The sequence below is a fragment of the Vanacampus margaritifer genome, chromosome 1, assembly GCF_051991255.1.
Source record: "Vanacampus margaritifer isolate UIUO_Vmar chromosome 1, RoL_Vmar_1.0, whole genome shotgun sequence".
Taxonomy (NCBI): Eukaryota; Metazoa; Chordata; class Actinopteri; order Syngnathiformes; family Syngnathidae; genus Vanacampus; species Vanacampus margaritifer.
In genome coordinates, this window is record NC_135432.1 from 19,540,253 (window position 1) to 19,560,192 (window position 19,940).

The following is a 19,940-nucleotide window of genomic DNA, read 5'->3' on the forward strand; positions in this document are numbered from 1 at the left end:
TTGACTACAACACGAGCATGTGTTTTATGGGAAGTGTTGATGTATGTAGTTCTGCTAAATGACCTTGCCATTCTAAAATAGTCCCCAAATGCTGTATGGCGTCCATACCATTTGATTGAAGGAATCAGACCCGAGGACACTTTTGAGCAGATATATGGGAGGGCAAACATGTCACGTCTGTGCTTTGACTCAATTGATTGTGAGTTAAATATTGCCTCATAAACACAATCAAAACCTTCTTTGTAATGCACAATGTGGATGATATTTGCATATATGAAGAGCACATGAAAAATGCAAATAAGGAATGTGATTAGGCAGCGACGCTAATATTGAAAGGCGGGCGAAACGAAAAGGAGGGGAATATATGCATGTGTAATGGCACTTGACGGCGGAGGGACAAAAAGATGACGTGTGCGTCGAGGGACCATGACAGAAGATGAGACGGCAGCTTTATTGCTTTTAATTTAGAGGCTGCAGTCTGAGACTAATGTGTCTGAGGCGACAGACTGATAAGGAGAAAAAGGAGCACGACATGCAGACAGAGCAGACCTTAACCAAGACATTTGTCACCTGCGAAATCAATAACTGGCTGACTAACTATCGAGCATCTGAGATTTCAAAAGCTAAAAGGAGGTCACCCAAATTAAGACTTCAGGATCAAAGTGTAAAGCAAATATAACAATTATTTGATTTAATAATCATGGCCTGCCAGGTGATAACACCCCTCTCGATTTTTTGGGGGGGGAACCTCCCATACTCTATGTAAGCTCAACAAATGTCCAAATGTCTAATTATGTATTACTAATGTAGATAATTAACAAAACATCCAAGCCTTGGTTGGGGGTTGATGGTCTGTAAACGTGTTTGTTTCTACCCTAGTTTTCTTTGACACTTGAGCCTCAAGCGATGCTTCCTTCCACCACGCATCACGTATCCATCATATGATTCCCTTCTGTCTCATTTTCTCTGCTTTTCCTCACACTTTCGACATGTTGCCGATACTTTCATCTATCGCTGGGAATTTCAATGTCATCTCATTACATTCATTGTCTGACAACTCATCGATGCACTGACTTCACTCATGTGGCGGCCGTGGCTCAGGGTGTAGAGACGGTCGTTCAGTAACCAGAAGGTCGGCTGGTCGATCCCTGCTCTCCCCAAGTCGTTGTGTCCTTAGGCAAGGCACTTCACACACATCGCCTCCAGTGCTACTCACACTGTTGTATGGAAGGTGCGAATGTTTGGTGGCGCTCGGCGGGGCCATAGGCGCACACTGGCACCCACGCTTCCGTCAGCCTGCCCCAGGGCACCTGTGGCTACTTAAGTAGCTCACCACCACGAGAGTGTGAATGTGTGAGCGCACCAATAATGTATCCGTTCCATTGTAAAGCGTCTTTGAGTGTCTAGAAAAGCGCTACAGACGCTCCCCTACTTACGAACATTCGTGTTACGAACAACGGTACATACGAACATGTCTGCGCGCATGTCAAAAAATGTTCGGAAAGAGATGCTGTAAGTTAGATTTTTTATTGCGCACCTTTTTCCGAGTACTGTAGTGCTTCTTTCCGCCGCTAATACCGACGCTTGGCGCTGTGAGAGCTCACCCAGCATTGGAGGCTCAGCAACGTGTCGAGGAGGAGGAGGAAGAAGAAGAAACGCCTGTCGCTCATAGATAAAGCCATCGCACTCTTCGAGCAGCAAGACCCAAATATTGAACGTTGCACAAAGGTTGCAAATCAATTGAATGATGCCATACAGTGCTACCGCATCATTTATGATGAAGAAAGAAGAAAACTGTGCAATCGTAGTTAGATGGCTTCTTTCGGCCAGTTTCTAGTAAATCCTCCAAGGAAGATACTCATCAACCCTCATCTTCTTCTCCGCGACCCTCAACTTCTTCCTACATTGAAGTTACGGAGGAGGAAGTAACTTTTGAAGCCCATTCCAGCGACGACGAAGAACCTCTCATGATATAAAATCCTCCTCTTCCTCCTCCATCAAATCCTTAAGCATCGAGTACATCTTCCAAAAGTAAGTTAAACTTCATTTTATTTATCTTATTATGTACATGTACATACTGTGTGTGTCTCTCGCTCTCTCTCGCTAACATACGTAGTACAGTACTGTACGTATTCTCTTTAAACATAAATTATAATACAAAATATAGCACTGAAGCAACTTACGAACAAATTCACCTTACGAACGATCGCTCGGAACGTAACTCGTTCGTAAGTTGGGGAGCGTCTGTATATGAATCTGATGCAATATTATTAACTACAAGCACATGCTCAAGCTGATAACAAGAAATACATGGTTAAACGAATGAACAGAACACTGCCTGTATTGCTACAGGTGTAGTCACGTTGGCAATTTAACACTGAAACAGTTTACTTCTATTTCCATGTGATCTTGTGCTCACATCTTCCCTGCACACAATGACTAAGTGCACAGTACAATTAAATTTTTTCATTCGTTCAGTTTGTAGTCATCAGCTGCGTCAGCTTTAAACCTGCCTGCAGGAAGTCAATTGCCGGATGTTGAATAGCAGCAGAAGAAAAGGTCATTCACTCAATAGCTTTTAGTGGCAATCATTCTTTCGGAATGTCTCACCTTCCTAAATGTTAATTGTCCCCTTCCACTTCATCTCTTCCGACAATTGCTGTGTTACTGGGCCTCGCCATTGTTGCAGTGATGCATTTTCCAACTGAAATGCCATTCATTAAGTCAAGGGGGGATGGGTTATTTATTGATTGATTTATTTCGGTTGTTTGTTGTGATGATACTGCACACAGACACATACACATTAAAATGTTAAATATTTTAAATAGCAGGGAGAAGAAAAAGATTAAACTCCTCATTGGTGATGTCAATGGCTAAGTATTAAATATTATAACTCAAAACTGTCGTTATCAAAATATGAAATCGCACTGTTTATTGTGTGTATATAAGTTTGTCATTGAGTATGTTTCTATAATAACCCCAATATGGTAAGTTTCAGCATCAGTGCATGCAACTGAATGGGTACCCAAAGCAAACAAGGTGATGTCACTGCCATCATATTTCTTATTCATGGATCGGTACAAGCTTCTATAACTCAACTCAACAGGTGTCCTCGGGCATGGCTGTTCACTCCAATCACTGCATATTGCTTCCTGACAAATGTCCGGATAAGAAGCCCTGCCATCTTACAACACTGTAACGCAACAGATGTAAGGTGTTTAAAAAAAAATTATAATAATTTTAAGTCGCAAACTTTGTTGATTTTAATTTTGAATTATTTTTACCAAAGAAAAGTCAACACGAGATTAAACCAGCATTTTTAAACAGAACAAGTGGGTTAAACCAGTTGATAAGAAAAGACTGAACTAACTTTACATCATCCACCCATGGTGGTCTGCTTGCGCTTTCTTGTAAACGCCTGTTTCGATTTTCTGCAAGGACTCTGTGCACCTCTTTCACCCTGAATTTAAAGGGAATGAGAGGATCCCCTTTCCTTGGACGCAAAGCGAGTCGGCCGTGTTCACGGCACGCCCACAACAGCGCAAATCAGACGTTTCTAACTGTTCTGCTAACTGCAAAAATACCAAAACAAAGGAAAGTCCACCTATGCACACGGTTCGTCCGTGCATTATACTAGACTTGCACTGGGCAAGACTATAGAGCCCGAAGAGACAAAATGAAAGAGGAATTATTTCATCTTGAAATGAGTGACATGATAAAAGTATGTCTTGACTTGAAAGAAATGCAAACCAAATGACAGTGAAATGATTCAATATTAAGTAAATAATATCAAAGTCTTAAGTGATCAGTGGAGATGATGACAACAGAAAAACAAACAAACAATCAAATGAAGATCAAATGAAACGAGAATGCATTTGGGCACCAATGACGGGAAAAGGAAAGAAAAGTTATGAGCGAAATAATAATAAAATGAGAAGAGGAAAATAGGTTCGTTGGCGAGATATATCGAAAAAAGAGCAGGACGGGGGAAGTTGAAATGATTAAAGGAGGGAAAGAAGAGATGAATGAGAAAGTAAGGGATGGAAAGAAAAGGAGTGTGAGGTTCTGATTGAGACAGGAAGCAGGAGAGGGAATCATGCTACGGCATAAAAAGGGAGATAAAAATGAGATGAAGTGATGCAGAAATGAAATGAGGAAGGACAACGCGTAGGACAAAAAAGAAGATAAAGAAAGATCAGACTTGGTCAGAGGAAGAGAATTGCTGGAGTCCAAATTTAAAACCTGTCAAGGTTGCTGCAGGCTTCAACTGGATCGATGCAGAACCACAAGTTCTTTAGTCAACATTCATTCCACTGTTGCACAGCAATGCACTAAAAATGTCTAGTTGAAATTAGAGGCGCAATAATCAATTGATGAATCGACATTTCATCGATTAAATAATCTATAACTATTTTTATAATCAATCATTTAGAGGCCTTATTATTCTTAAATGGTTAGAACTTCAGCCATTCTGTAGTAAATGTTAGATTTCTGCAGTACTTCATAAAATCAGACTTATCTTGATATCATGTTAAATCAAAATAAGACATTTGCAATCTGCATTTACAATTAGGATTTTCCTATAGTGCAAGTAGAATAAAAAATGTCTTACTTTACATTTAGCTTGATTCAGGTGAGAGCAAATGCCTTTTATTATTTGTCTGCAGGTGTAGATGTTAATATTTAATTATTGGGACTGTACCCAACAATTGCTGTAACTGCCACATATCAGCAAGCTACATTGTTTGTTTTTGATAAAACGCTGTGATTGTTGTTGTTCTTTTCTTCTTCTTTTTTGGTTCTTCATTGTCAGCCTAATTTATGAACACACTTCTACCTGTTTCTTATTAGGACCTTACTCTGACCGCAACCCCCCAGAAACGAGCTGTTAGTTAAAATAAAAACAAAGATCATGTAGAAATTTCCACTTATATTTTGAAGTATATTTCAATTCAACTATCATTGTGTACATGATACAAGTTGGAGTCTTCAGGAAGAGTTTATTAAAATTCTGAGCGAGAGGTACAAATTCCGACATGTTTTGTGTACCTTAAACGCATCAGTAGTTGGAGCAAGAAGCCCGTCCCAATGGAAGAGGAACGTTAGTTTTACGGGGGATTTTTGCCGCGGCGAACGTGGATGGGAAGGATTGTGGTCTTTATGAAACTGAAACATCTTCCCCGCGTCTTCAGAACCAACTGCGCCCCAATGTCAGACTTCATCGTAGTTGCGAGACTGATTACAACTTGTGTCACTACATTTCAATTGAAGCTAGGCTAGCACGCAACATGCTCTGTGATCACGTCGACAAGACCTATCAAATTAAGGCATTCGTTTTGCTTGAGTTTTCTGCATTCTATGACCTTGGCTTTTGTTTACTGTTAGTGAGACTACGTAAATACAAACGGAGAGACCAATTTAACGACCGCAGGTGTAGTGGCGAGCGACCTGGCAGAATGGGGCGCGTCTCGTAGAATGACGTCATCCAAGGATAACGTAATAATAATAATAAAGTAAATTATGTTGCTGAATTTAAGTTTTGAAAGGAAACAAAACTACTTTCACAAACTATTTAAAAAAATATGTAAAATAGATAGATAAATAAATAAATGGACAAAGGGGCACTTTGGGCATCAGTGGCAAAGGTAATACAGATGATTGATTTGATAACCAGATTGGGTGTAATAGTATCTATACATCTTTGAAATAAATTTAATTAATTAACACTTTTTTCTTACCAAATGAAACATTTACAGATAATGCTGGAGTACAACAAGGTCTCTGTTATAACAAGCAATATGCATTTTAAAGTTAGTTGAGCTGTAGTTGCCATGGTAACAGCCACTGCATGGTAACGCTACAGGATCCTGACTGGCTATTACTTGCTTGATTTGCTAGCTGTAAAATTTCCATCTTGTCTTTGCCAACAAAAACAAAATTGGGTTTTCTGTCTAGTTTGGAAGCTACAAAGGCTTGTTTAATATAGCACACGACTTTTTCAAAAATGCGTCAGTTTGTAGCATGAAGACCTGACTTTCATTCACTGGCTTTAATTAGGGTCAGAGGGGGAAACCAATCAACACATAGAAGCAAACACCCTGACAAGGCAAAGCTTCACTTAAAAAATATTTTTTTCTAAAATGCGTAATGAGATTTAAAAAAAAGTTGATGATGTGGATTAATGTTAAATGATTCATTCATAAAGACAAGAGTATTCGGCAGGTGCTGTGACCACAGGATTACGGGCGGCTCGCCATTCTGTCAGCAGGCTAGCTGGCAAAACATGACCTCCTCTGGGGAAGCTATTGGGCCTCATGCAGAGCATAGCGCCACCAACAACAACATGTGCACGCACACACAGATAAACACACTGAATCTACGTTGAATCCACATTAGGAGCCTTTTAAAATTCATTTTAATGGATACCGTGGGTGGTCATGAAGTTGGGGTCAAGGCTTGTAGCTGTTTGACCCCAGGTTCAATTCCCTTAAGTGGAAAAGGCACTCCTGGACTCCGATGGAAGAGCTAACATCTGCATTGCTAATAATGTGTGTGCTTGCGTGCGTTTATGGAACAAATGCAGAGATCAAATTTCGCGACAGGCACTGGTGTGAAATTTTAAACAAATATGTTCACCTTTTCAAATCTATTCACATTCAAAATAAAAATATAAAATTGATCACAATCATAAATGTATGTTGCTTTCTTGTTGCTTGCTGTTGTTATGTTTCGGTTTTGTAGGGGTTGGATTTGGTTTATTATGGGTATGTTTGTTGTTTTTGTCTGTGGTTGGTGTTTGTCATGTGTTCCTGATTTCTCCCCTTGTCTCGTTATGGCTGATCACGTCCACCTGTGTTTCTTCCCTTCCCAGTGAGCCTGACCAATCGGGGCCCTCAGCCTATTGCGTTCCCCAAGTGTGTCTCATTAGTGTTGGTGTATTTAGTCTGTTGTGTTTGTCCAGTTTGGGTCGGTTCATTGTCGTTGCCAAGTTTGGTCATTTCTCCCATGTCGTGCTAGTTCCTGGTCATGCCACTTGAGTTTGCGTTGATTTAGAACTTTGTTGTTTTTTGTCAGCACGTTGTGCACCGCCATGTTTTTGTTTAATTAATAAAACCCTTTTGTTTTGGATTTTACCTAGCTCTGCCCCCACACACTAAAATATAAACAAACAAGTACTTGAAATCACTTAAGTTGTGGGCCCTGAATCTATAATTTATGAAAGTTTGACTTTTTGAATGGAATTACAGAAATAATTTTTTATATTTATTATTATAATTTTTCAAGAATATTAAAAAAAATTGACGACCACCTGTATCTATTTTTTTTTTTGCATGTTTGCCAGACTTACTTAAATGTTTCCCATCAGCAAACAACATAGTAAACAACAACGCAAACACAAAATGCAGTTTAAAAATGAAGGTTTTTGCTATTTGATGCTACATAGGGCTACTCGATTAGGGAAGAAAATCACGATTAATTTGGTAATAATTGCAATCACAATTAGGACAATCATTTGTTTTTTGGTACAAAACAAGAACATCTTTAAACATGTAAAAAAACATTAAGACAAATACATTTCTTTGCAACACTATAATTATGCAAGTTCCTTTTGGACCAAACAAGATTTAGTAAATTAGTCAAAATAATAATACTAATATATTTAAACAACTCAAAATAAGTATTAATAATCCTTTATTTTTGTTTAAGATTATGGCGATTTTGTAGTTGTGGAGTGTATATTTGAAATTGTAATTGAATAATAACAACCAAAATAAAGTATTTATTATTTATTTTTATAATTGGCAATGAGTCTTTCACATCCCTGTGGAGATGTTTTTTCCCACTCTTCCTTGTAGAATTGCTTTAATTCAGCAACACTGCAGGGTTTCCAAGCGTGAAGCTTTTTAAAGGTTATGCCAGACCATTTCAATCTGACTCTAAGTTTGGACTTTGTCTAGGCCACTCCAAAACCTTCATTTTGGTTTTTAAGCCTTTCAGAAGTTGACTTGCTGATTATTGTTGTCATGGTGCAGAATCCAAATGAGCTCATGAACCAATGGCCGAATTACTGAGAATTTTCTGGTCAAGAGAATTCATGCTTTCATCTATCACAGCAAGTCATCCAGAGCTTTTATGTTAATGATCTCGATTTTCGTGAAAGAAACATAGAAAGGTTGAAATGTTAGTCGCAAGTGAGATAAATATCCAGGAAGTGACATAAGGAAAACAAATATTTGCAGAAAGTAAGCCCAAAGTTCACACTGATGATCCTTTGAGTGTGTCATTGTGGTGGCGGCAGAGCAGCGGCAGCGGCAGTAAAGTTTAACTGGAGTGGAGCGATTGTGCGTTGGGCTAATAGACATCTCATTAAATGAAATGGAGTTCACCGGAGCATCAAGGAGGGTGTGCCACTAAAACCGTTGTGGCTGGCATGATTGAACTGTACAACTGCTTTTAGAGGCAATCAAAGAACAGATAAACTGACTCCAGATTAAAGTGTCACGTGGAAACTTATTACATGAGTGTTTACGGGGCAAAATGATGACTCATCTTAGTGTTTTGATAATATTGCTTGCTTATTTACTACTCAGTCTTCTCAGGCTGTATTTTCACTGCAGGTGTCGCGCCTACATCTGTTTTTTGGTCATTTATAGCCAGCCTTGCTGACCTACAATGACTCACATGCACATGATTGCTGATGATTCCGTTCACACTTGACCAAATGAACCACACTATCGGAGCAGTTGCACTGGAGTAGGTTTGAATTTAACCCAGCCTTTATCTCATTACTTGAATCCAGTTACACTGTATTCATTACTTCAGGGAGACTTTGTGTCACATGACTCTGTTTCACCAATCCAATGGAGCCAGGATGTCACATGACTGCCTGTAGCCCTTACTATCGCAAAAAAAACAATTCTTGTTAACTGGAAAAATAAACAAACTCTGAATATCGACCAATGGTCTAACCTCCTCATAAATCACATTTTAATGGAAAAAATATCTGCCTCAAATAAAAACCAAATATCAAAATTTATAGAAACATGGTCTACGTATATAGAATTTTTTAACCTAATTCTGGTTACTTAATTCTGTCTGTTAGCGAGAGCCACTACATCGTAACAACTTACATTGATGTTTCTGCATTTGGCAATTTATTATTATATTATATTATTAGTATGGGATTTTTTTTAATGGGCTTTAGGTGAACTGATGAATACACACACACTCGCACGCACGCACGCACACACACACGCACATACACATACTCACCCACATACAAAAAAAAAGTATATATATATATATATATGTGTGTGTATATATATATGTATATATATTTAAAAAAAAAAGAAAAGAAAAATGAGGAAAAAAACATTTTTTTTAATTTTTTTTTTTTTTAAAAGGAGAGCAATGATGATGTCAAATCGAATGAACAATACTGAGCTCTCCTTGAAAAAAGAAGAAAAAAAAAGTCACATGACTGCACGTAATGACGCAAAGTGACACATTTTTATATAAATCTTGGCGGAAGTCTGCACTTTGAGAAGCGAGTGAGGAGAAGATAGAAAATGGATGGATGGACTACAAAACAAACCACAGTCATTTATGTTTGCCGAAAATGTCAGCATTTCAGCCTACAACAACGCCATTCGTAACATACAAGAGACCGTCTCGAATTGTGCCTGACTGTAAACACATATGCACACACACGCACACGCACGTACTCATGCACGTACCAAAAAAAAGAAGGAAAAAAAAGAAAAAAAATGATGATGACATGTTGAATCGGTAAGATTACCGAATGAACAATACTGAGCTCTCTCAGAAAAAAAAAAACATTGTATGTGTACGTACTGTAAATGCTATCTATGATAATACTGTCAGCAGGTGCCATTCAATGGATACATGAACGGCAGTGCTATGTGAATTTATCCAAATATATGGGGCAAGTTCATGCTGTCTGTAGGCTATTTATAAAAATTGACCCCCCCCATGCATTTCATGTGCCCCCCTTAAGCCTGTGCTCTGGTGACGGGTCTGGGTAATGTGCAGAAGTCACACATTCAAATTTATTTTATTTTTTTCTAGAGCTCAGTATTGTTCATTCGATTTGACATGTCATCATTGCTCTCCTTTTTTATTTTTTTATATATATATATATATTTTTTATTTATTTATTTATTTATTTTTTGTATGTGGGTGAGTATGTGTATGTGCGTGTGTGCGTGTGCGTGCGTGCGTGCGAGCGTGTGTGTATTCATCAGTTCACCTAAAACCTATTAAAAAAAATCCCATACTAATAATATAATATAACAATAAATTGCCAAATGCAGAAACATCAATGTAAGTTATCACGATGTAGTGGCTCTCGCTAACAGACAGAATTAAGTAACCAGAATTAGGTTAAAAAATTCTATATACGTAGACCATGTTTCTATAAATTTTGATATTTGGTTTTTATTTGAGGCAGATATTTTTTCCATTAAAATGTGATTTATGAGGAGGTTAGACCATTGGTCGATATTCAGAGTTTGTTTATTTTTCCAGTTAACAAGAATTGTTTTTTTTGCGATAGTAAGGGCTACAAGTGTAGATTGAAATTGTTTATGTGGTAAGTCAGTTGTTGTTAGGTCACTTAGCAAACACAAGTTTGGAGATAAAGGTATCCTACAGTCCAAAATAGCGGAAAGTTACACATTCAATTATCTGTGGTCCAATCAATAGACATAAGTGCATCTATCTCCACTTTTACTCAAACATCTGCACAAATAAAGCCTTCATTTCAAATTGCCACCTGGTACTTAAAGCAGTTAAGTACATACAGTAAATGCCATCCAACACTTAACTACTTACACACTCAAAATAGAAATATGAAGTGTTACTCAGTTTTGCAAATGATACAAATGTGCCAGATGTTGTTTAAAGGCCACAGTGTAAGAATTCATAACATCCACCATGACGAGTCACTTTGCTGGCAAATAACTTGATTGATCATAAATCGCACGTGTCGAGCACATTAGTGAGATGCGCTACCATAAAAGCTGTAAAAAAGCGAGAGCAAGCACATTTGGGAACAAGTTGAGGCCCGCTGCAGCTCCGCAGGGTCCTGCTGAAAGATAGCTTTGAGCCTTTTTGTTCCCTTGAACCTTCTTCAGTAATGGATAATGAAAAATAAATGCTGTGTGGCACCGTTTCGCCATTGTGTATTGTTTTGCATAATAAGCAGAGATGAATATATACCAGCTCACATGTCTAGTGCACATGGAAAATACAGGATGCATGCAGTTACTCACTGTTATTCTCTTGCTCAACGTCCCCCAGCACCATGGCGGGAACTCCAAAGGCTGAGGCCAACACCCACACACAGATATTCACCACCTGAACAAAAATGACAAGTAATTAGTTTGCGAGGAGCTGGCGGAGGGCTCAATTCTAATTGCCCCATAGGCCAATGAAAGACGCCCCCGCTAGGTTGTCTGAACAAGGCTGACGGCGGTGTACCCCTGGAGTGCGCTGACAGGAACAGGCAGTCAGAATGGCACACTCAAGTCATTACGAAAACAACACCATGGAGGGAACAACACATGAATATTTGGTCTGTATTTAATAATGATTTAAAAAAAAAACACACATCAAATATTCTAAAGGATGAAAAACAGAACCGACAGTCAGATTTGATGTAGCATGGCCACAATTCACAGTTGCCACAGGAGAAGTTTATAGTCAATAACCCTTTCAAAACCTGAATATTGCCAGAATTTGGGTTTTGAAAGGCCATGTAAACAAAAACCCAAATACTGTACGCTCTTAAACCCCTGGGTTACCTAATTTCCTAACCCAAATATTTAGTCAAATAAATGTGATCGGGTTACCTCTCTTGAACGGCACTTTGGTTTGTGTTCTGCAACCGTTCTATTCACAGGGAATCTTGGTCTGAACTTCTTGTATGTGTGGCGGCCATTTTACGTTGCCACTCGCTAAACGAGCCGAACTTGAATACATTGATTTCTCTGCGACATTTTCACATTATTTTCTGTCTCTATGGTGAAAATGCAACAAGAACCACACTTTTGGAGAGAAGAGGAAACCTACTATTTTATTTTTTTTATAGAGTTTTTCTCCACAGGTTTGGCACATTTCTTGAAACTGAGATGACATTTTCAAAACTGCAAGCTCATTTGGTCAAACACACTTACATTTATGGACAACCTATCAGTTCATTAGCAAAAGCACATATCTATCCCAAAACTGCTCACACATGATTCACTCCAAGTTCCTTTCCCAAACAAAGAGTCGGTACAGTCACAATTGCAAAGATCCTTCTCAATTACTTTGGCTCATCTGCATTCACTTAGTTATTTTGCCAAAAGTAACTTGGATGATTTTGCACAATACCATGGATCACCTGCAAAAGATCGCATCTCTCCCGAAACAGCTTACACCTATGTGTCAAAATCAAATTTCTATGTCATGCCCCCAAAATGCATCGGCCCTTTGGCATTCTGTGAGCACGGCAAGTCAAAATTATTAGACGTTTTGTAACAACAGCAGAGGTGCCGCTAACAAAATATTATCTATAAAACTGAGGGGGGGAAATAATTTTACAAGAGCAGTTTTCAAAGTTTGCGGTTTGACATACTCCACTCACAGTAAAGGAAATTGCAACACTTTTTATTCACACAAATTTACTTACACATTAGAGTGCAACAAAAGAAAGTGTAAGCCAAAATGTAAATAAAATGTCTTTACCCATCTCGAAATGGGAGACAGACTTGTCTATAGCACCGGAATCTGACTTTTGGATTCAAGTTTGTGAAAACGCATTTAAAATGACAAAACACACAAATTTACAACTTATCCAATATAAAATTATTCACAGAACATACATTACTCAATATAGGATGAAGAAAATGGGACTCTCAGACTCCGACATTTGTCTCCAATGTTTACAAAACACTACAGACACTTATGTTCATGCTTTATGGTTATGTACTCCGGTTATGTATTTCTGGACTAAAGTCTTTGAAAAACTTTCCGCTATTTTGGAATGTAGGATACCTTTATCTCCAAACTTGTGTTTGCTAGGTGACCTAACAACAACTGACTTACCACATAAACAATTTCAATCTACACTTGTAGCCCTTACTATCGCTAAAAAAACAATTCTTGTTAACTGGAAAAATAAACAAACTCTGAATATCGACCAATGGTCTAACCTCCTCATAAATCACATTTTAATGGAAAAAATATCTGCCTCAAATAAAAACCAAATATCAAAATTTATAGAAACATGGTCTACGTATATAGAATTTTTTAACCTAATTCTGGTTACTTAATTCTGTCTGTTAGCGAGAGCCACTACATCGTGATAACTTACATTGATGTTTCTGCATTTGGCAATTTATTATTATATTATATTATTAGTATGGGATTTTTTTTAATGGGCTTTAGGTGAACTGATGAATACACGCACGCACGCACGCACGCACATGCACATGCTCACCCACATACAAAAAAAAAAATATATATATATATATATATATATATATGTGTGTGTATATGTATATATATGTATATATATTTAAAAAAAAAAAAAAAAGAAAGAAAGAATTTTTTTTTTTTAATTAATTTTTTTTTTTTTAAAAAGGAGAGCAATGATGATGTCAAATCGAATGAACAATACTGAGCTCTCCTGGAAAAAAAAAAAAAAAAAAGTAAGCCAAATTCTGTATATTTATGAAAAACTAATACCTAAAATTATATCAAGTGCACAGCATAAATAAAGAACCAACCTACTCTAACACTTTCACTACACAGTAAATTATGTTGAGTAAATTTCACTATTTAGAGTGGGACCAAATAGACTCAGTTTTAGAGTAATATTTACACTTGGAAGAGAGTAAAATAAAGAATTCCCTTGCAATGCAAGGAGAAAAAAACGGCGTGAATGTCTCAACTATCCTCTACAACTCCTGTGATATGCTTGACTAATTTTGACAATTGAACAGATGATTTTGCATATTATGACTTACACACTGAAATCCAGCTGGAGAGGATAGCCATTAGACTGAAAAACAACTAATCCAGTTTGATCAGCAAGATCTCTTCATTTGGAAAATGTGCTAAATGTGAGCACGTTATGCTAACTTTAGGCTAAATATACACAACCATTTGCACAGATCCCCTGAGGCAATTGAGACATGTACTAAGAGATTGGCAATTTGATGAAAGCAATGAGAAATGCCATTCAGTTGGCACCAATTGTAAGGTGGTTTTGGGATTTGTCCAAGGTATTTTGAAAATGTAATTTCAGTTTCAAGAAATGTGCAAAACCTATGGATAAAAACTGTAATGTGGTGAGTGACATGAATGTAATGTGCTTTATTGGCCGTAGAACATTAAAAATGGAAATGACGTTGATTTGCATAATGACGCTGTCCATGTATCGTGGTTTATATCGGAATATGTATGCAGGAGTAACTCTGTCCGCTCACACATGTAAACAGGTTGTCCCGAATGTTTCAGAAACCAGAATTTTGACATTAATTTGAATATTGTCTGGACGATTTACCGAAATGTTATCGCAATTTTGTTTTTGGCTTCTCTCGATCATTAAAATGGAATGATCGAAAGAAAAACGATTATTGTGCAGAACGCTGCGGCGCGTTTACAAGTTCCCTATGTTGTGAAAGGACCCTGAATGCACCATGTAGCTAGTCCGGAGCGAATCAGTGAGATTCTGCCGTTCCTAAGCGACCTTCAAGCTGTTTAATGACACTCTAAAAACACGATAAGTACAGTGTGTATTTAAATACAAAACATGCTTCGTGTTTAACACATCGCGAGCCTAGCGCTTTTGCTGATGCAAGTGAATGGAGGATTCCATTCAAATGCTAACAGGAAGTTAGCATCAACCTGCGGGAGTGATAGTTCTTCAAATAACGAATATTCACACACACATGCTGTGGAAACACATACCCACAGGTAAGATAACACTACTCAAAGAACCCAATTCTTCCCAATCTCTGAAAAACAAGTTATTTTAATAGAATTCAATCGCAACTTTCTTCTGTTCTTATTGTAAGCATGTACACCATGGATGTACGACAACACACTGCCGCTAAGAGGCCAAAACATGCAGGAACACCCAGTATTTGTTTTGCAATTACCGTTTTAGTATACAGTAGTTTTATTTTCCTTTGTTTATTTTATCTTTTTTTTTTCATTTAAATATTGACAGAATTTTATTTTCCTCAAGGATACAAATATATCCAAGGACAGTGTAGTGTAAATCCAGCCTTGTGCTTCATCACTCACAGTCCCATCCCATATAAACATCCCATGTTTATATTCTGTTGTGTGGTGCACATTTTACCTTGGCCTTGTGAGGCGTCCTCATGTCCAGAGCTTTGACAGGGTGGCAGACAGCCACATACCTGTCCATGCTCATTACTGTCAGCGTGAAGGTGCTAGTGAACATGTTGTAATAGTCGATGGATACCACCGCCTTGCACAAGGCGTTTCCAAACGGCCAGAAGCCCAGGAACACGTCAGTGCCCTGGAAACATTTCCAAATGAAAACAATGAGGATGTGGAGCTCCCATCCACACTCAAGCGCTTCCATGGAGAATTCATGATTCTGTCAAGTGGAGCGTGAAAGTGCTTCACCTTTCTCTCACGCCGTTAATTGATCCTTACGCTGATTAGACTTCATTTACACATTAATTAAAAATGTAAATAGTCATTTAGCCTTAATGACATTTCAGAAAAGATAGTTTGAGGTCATTGATTGATTGTCTTTGTTGACAAGATTGCACATACAACTTGGTGGATGAATAATTGAGGCTGCAGATGCAGTGTTGAAAACACATTAGATTGTAATAATATTCAAATCAATTGTGTGAATGCCCAAAAGACATTTACTTTCCATGGTTGTTGACCCAATGAGGACAACAAACTGAAACTCAGTAAAGAACACACAGTAATGACATCATTAAATAAAATATAACTAAATAAACAGTTATTGCCACATTTTTTTTGCTTCAACTCAATGGTTAGTGTGCCGCTCCTTTTGTTGTTCACGTCTTGGACACCTGGGGGCGGTATAACACAACATATGGCGATCCAGGAAGAGAAGTCCTCGGTAAAGTAGAATAATATTAATCCTCCGTTCATTGTTTGTTAATATGAACTCAGCGGACTTTCCTAAGGTAAAATTGCGTATGTGGCTGTATTAAATACACAACGGCAATTCTCTTTTTTTATGTCCATTTTGACAGTAAACTTCAACTGGGTGTGACACTAAACAACTTTAAGCATCCTTTTTGAATAATTGCTATCTGCTGTTACTCATTATTAGATAACATTAATTGAACTCACTGCCACCATAGCACTTATATCTAAAAATTTAACTTGCAAGTCAGAGCAAAAAAAAAAAAAATGGCTGAACGATGGCTTCAAATCCTTGAAAAACTGGTCAGTCAGATCACTTAACACCGTACTTGTTTTGTTGCAGTACAGATTGCAGATGAATCTGATGAAAGCACAGTGGCTCGCAGCCACGAGGGGGCATCTTTTACTGTCTTTTTCATTTCAAAACAAGGGATTTCTATCAATCAAAATCTTTTATTTAGAAATAACAATACCAACTAATCAGAGGATGACCTGGAGTGAATTGTGTGAGTGCAACCTTACAGGCACAACACTTCACTCTAAATTGTTAATTTATGACAATTTTTTTTTTTTTTGTCATTGATCAAGAACTCACCTGGAACGGTAAAGTGGCGAGGAATAAAGAGTCAGCTAAAGCCAGATTGAAGATGTAGATGTTGGTGGCCGTCTTCATCTTAGTGTATCTTTAGACACACACACATAGAGACACACACAAAGACATCAACAGTTTCAGTTAGTGTGCATGACAAGTAGAAGCATGGTGGTGGTCCGGCATTAAAATTCACAACTAGATCCTGTAGTTGGCTAGTGGGGGACGTGGGGGCACTTTAATCAGACCTTCAGCTTTGGAATTCATTTAAAGCATCACTCTAAACCAGCCGGTCCTGGTATGACTGGACTGACTTGGCCCTTTTCAAGTGTTATTAATGTGAGTGATGGAACAAGCTGCGCACAAGTTCAAACAGTAACCATTGATTGGAGAAGTTTTGTTCAATTCACATCCACAAACTGAAGATTGGCGTGGAAATTGACATGAACAGACAAGCTGGTGTGATACTTGACATTTGTCTTTTTTCAGCATAGAAGAGGATTCTACACCAATTGTAGACATCTAATTATTTCCCCATCTGTTTCTAAGCAGAAGTTTTGTGATTGTCTCCAGTGTCTGCACTAGTCAGACCTTTGGACCGATAAAGCAAATCAGAGTAGTACAATGCTGGTAGAATGAAGATAGAGAAGATCAGATGTGGGCAGAAAATGAACACAGCAATATACCATTCAACAAGTACTGTTAGAAGAAGGACAGAAAAGAAGAATAAATTGTACACAGCGGGTGCATCTCATTCAAAGCATTTCCTCATTAAGGCCTCCACGAAGGGCAAATTTATGACTTATTACATTGGTTATCTAGTTCTGTGATTGATTGTGTAATCATACTGACTAATGAATCAACCGACGCGCAGATTAGATTGTGACTCAACTCCCTATTTGCACTTGGCATAAGTCATCAGCAAGCTTCAAAGCCACATTTTAACTCTGTGAATTAAAGCTGTGGAGCGTCAGTAAAGACGATCTATGACATGATAACATTTTAGCAGAGGTCGTCAACCTGGAACCCACATTTTGCACTTGTCATGACCCACTTTTAACAACATCAAAGAAAATAAATTGTTATAAAATAGCGCTAAAAAACACATGCTTCCATTCATCAGAGCGCCTCATAGAATTTCACCTAAATCTCGGCACGGTTTTCTTTTTAGGAAAGTCCTTTACCCAAAGTAATAATGTTTCTCACACAAACCTGTCAAAAAGCAATATTTTCTATATTTCACTGGACAGGGGGCCCCCAGTTTACAGCAGTTCCATTCCTACGGCAGTGACATAACATAAATAAAAAAAAAGAAGAGTTTTCCCCTGTTGTATAGTCCATTCACTAATCTACCATAACACAGTAACCATTTGTGTCAAAAAACACTTAATAAATATATACTGCGCTAACTGAGCACGCCCCCTTGTGTTGCGTCATGCGTTGACATATTCGTACGCTTCTGCGCATACTAGCTCATGGCATGGAATTCATAACCTTGTAACATTGTATGTTGGAACCATCATAAACCAAGAACCCCCAGTAAAGTTTTACTTCCTGTCGGCGACCCACCCATTAGGGGTCCCAACTCACCAGTTGAGAATCATTGTTTTGACGCATTTAGCTTAAACAAGAAAAACAGCAACAGACTGTCCTTAAGTATTATATTTTTAGGGGTACAGTATTATCTATACCTCTCGGTTTTGCTTTTGAACCCATGACTCTTTAAGATGCCTGTTAATGTGACAGGAAGCCAAAATAATTGCAGTGAAATGTGTAGAAAAGTTTTGGTTTCTTCACCTTAGTTAGTGAGATAACTTTGCCTTCATTTGCTTGAATTGCCTTTTTTTTTTCGAGATGATGCTGCACTTTTAAATCCACTGCACCATCGCTTGTCCAATTGCAATAAAAACTTTCCTCATTCACAAGTTCCGTGTCGATCTTCTCGCCGACTCCTGCGTTTCCTCTTCCCTCCATTAAAGATGGAGGGAGGAACCAGGATGAAAGGAATCCGCAATCTGACGACTCTTTCATCCGGCGTGCTGTTCCCTTTCAAATATTAATCATAACTTTGAATTATTCACACTCCACAGCCAGCACTGTGTTGGCCCGTCACTGCATAAACGGAAAATATACTGTCATAGGATTTATTAACTTTTTGGGGGGAGTTATTTTAAACACAACACTGCATTAGCGTAATTAAAGATGAGTGGTTTGTTTTCTCCAAGCTAAGAAATTAAAATGTGCATTCTTTAGCACAGACTATCTGGTGATTACCTAAACTAAGGAGGGTGTCATGATCTGTGTTTTTGTCGACTTTGCTTAGATTTGATTTTGTTGTTCTGTCATGTTTTTCTGTGTTCCTTGTTTATGTCTAGTCAACTCGTTAGGTTTTCGTTTTTCACCTGTTCTCGTCAGCCCTGTTCTTTCTGTCAGCTGTCCACTTTATGTCTCCATACTCCACTACGCAAACTCATCTTAAAAGGAGGAGGCCAATTTATTCATCTGCTAATTTGTGTCACTTCTGGTAGAACTCTAGAAACAAAAATCTATCATTCAATTTTAACAATCTGTGTGCTGGATCTGAAGCCAACCAATACATTTGGCAGCAATGTAAATATAGAATGTTAACTAAACTCTCATTCACAATGATCAGACCTTTCTGTCAAATACCATATCCACTTTGTGTTTAAGTAAGGTTTTACTATATGGCATTAGTAGAGTGTGTTAGTTCACATCAATAATTTAATCACTCAAGCCACACAACACATGCATAGACAAATTGTATAATAATGCGGGTACCAGACCCACAAATTAATAACAAGACATGAGTGAGTAAGTACAGTATGTAAAAAGAGTATCAATAAAATAACACAAAATACACAAGGCACCAAAAAACACTGAACGCTGTGAAGTCTCTTGCTGAGCCGAAGGCCAAACAATAGAGATATTTGGCAAAAAAAACTGCCGCTTTTAAATTACAGAAAATATTTCTGAGCACTTTTGCAGGTGTCACAAAGCCACTATTCAGCCTGAAGAACATTAGATTTAGGTTGAAGAAGTGCCCCCCCCCCCAAAAAAAATGCAAAAAAATTAAATGTAATGCCCCCCCTCTGCAATTTCTTTCCGAGTCCAGGTTTGTGTCCAGTTCCCCAAATGCCACTGGATATTTTCTGTGTTA

General features: G+C 38.0%; 1 protein-coding gene across 1 annotated transcript in view; it reads right to left on the reverse strand.

The window, feature by feature from the left end:
• The window catches only part of LOC144060901 (nociceptin receptor-like), a 51,755-nt gene that overhangs the window by 7,012 nt on the left and 24,803 nt on the right, over positions 1 to 19,940 (reverse strand). Inside the window, exons 3-5 of the mRNA XM_077580830.1 lie at positions 16,769 to 16,856; positions 15,377 to 15,559; positions 11,295 to 11,379 (exon numbers count right to left, since the gene is read on the reverse strand). Of these exons, the coding sequence (XP_077436956.1) occupies positions 11,295 to 11,379; positions 15,377 to 15,559; positions 16,769 to 16,856 (356 nt within the window). The remainder of the gene's footprint in view (positions 1 to 11,294; positions 11,380 to 15,376; positions 15,560 to 16,768; positions 16,857 to 19,940) is intronic.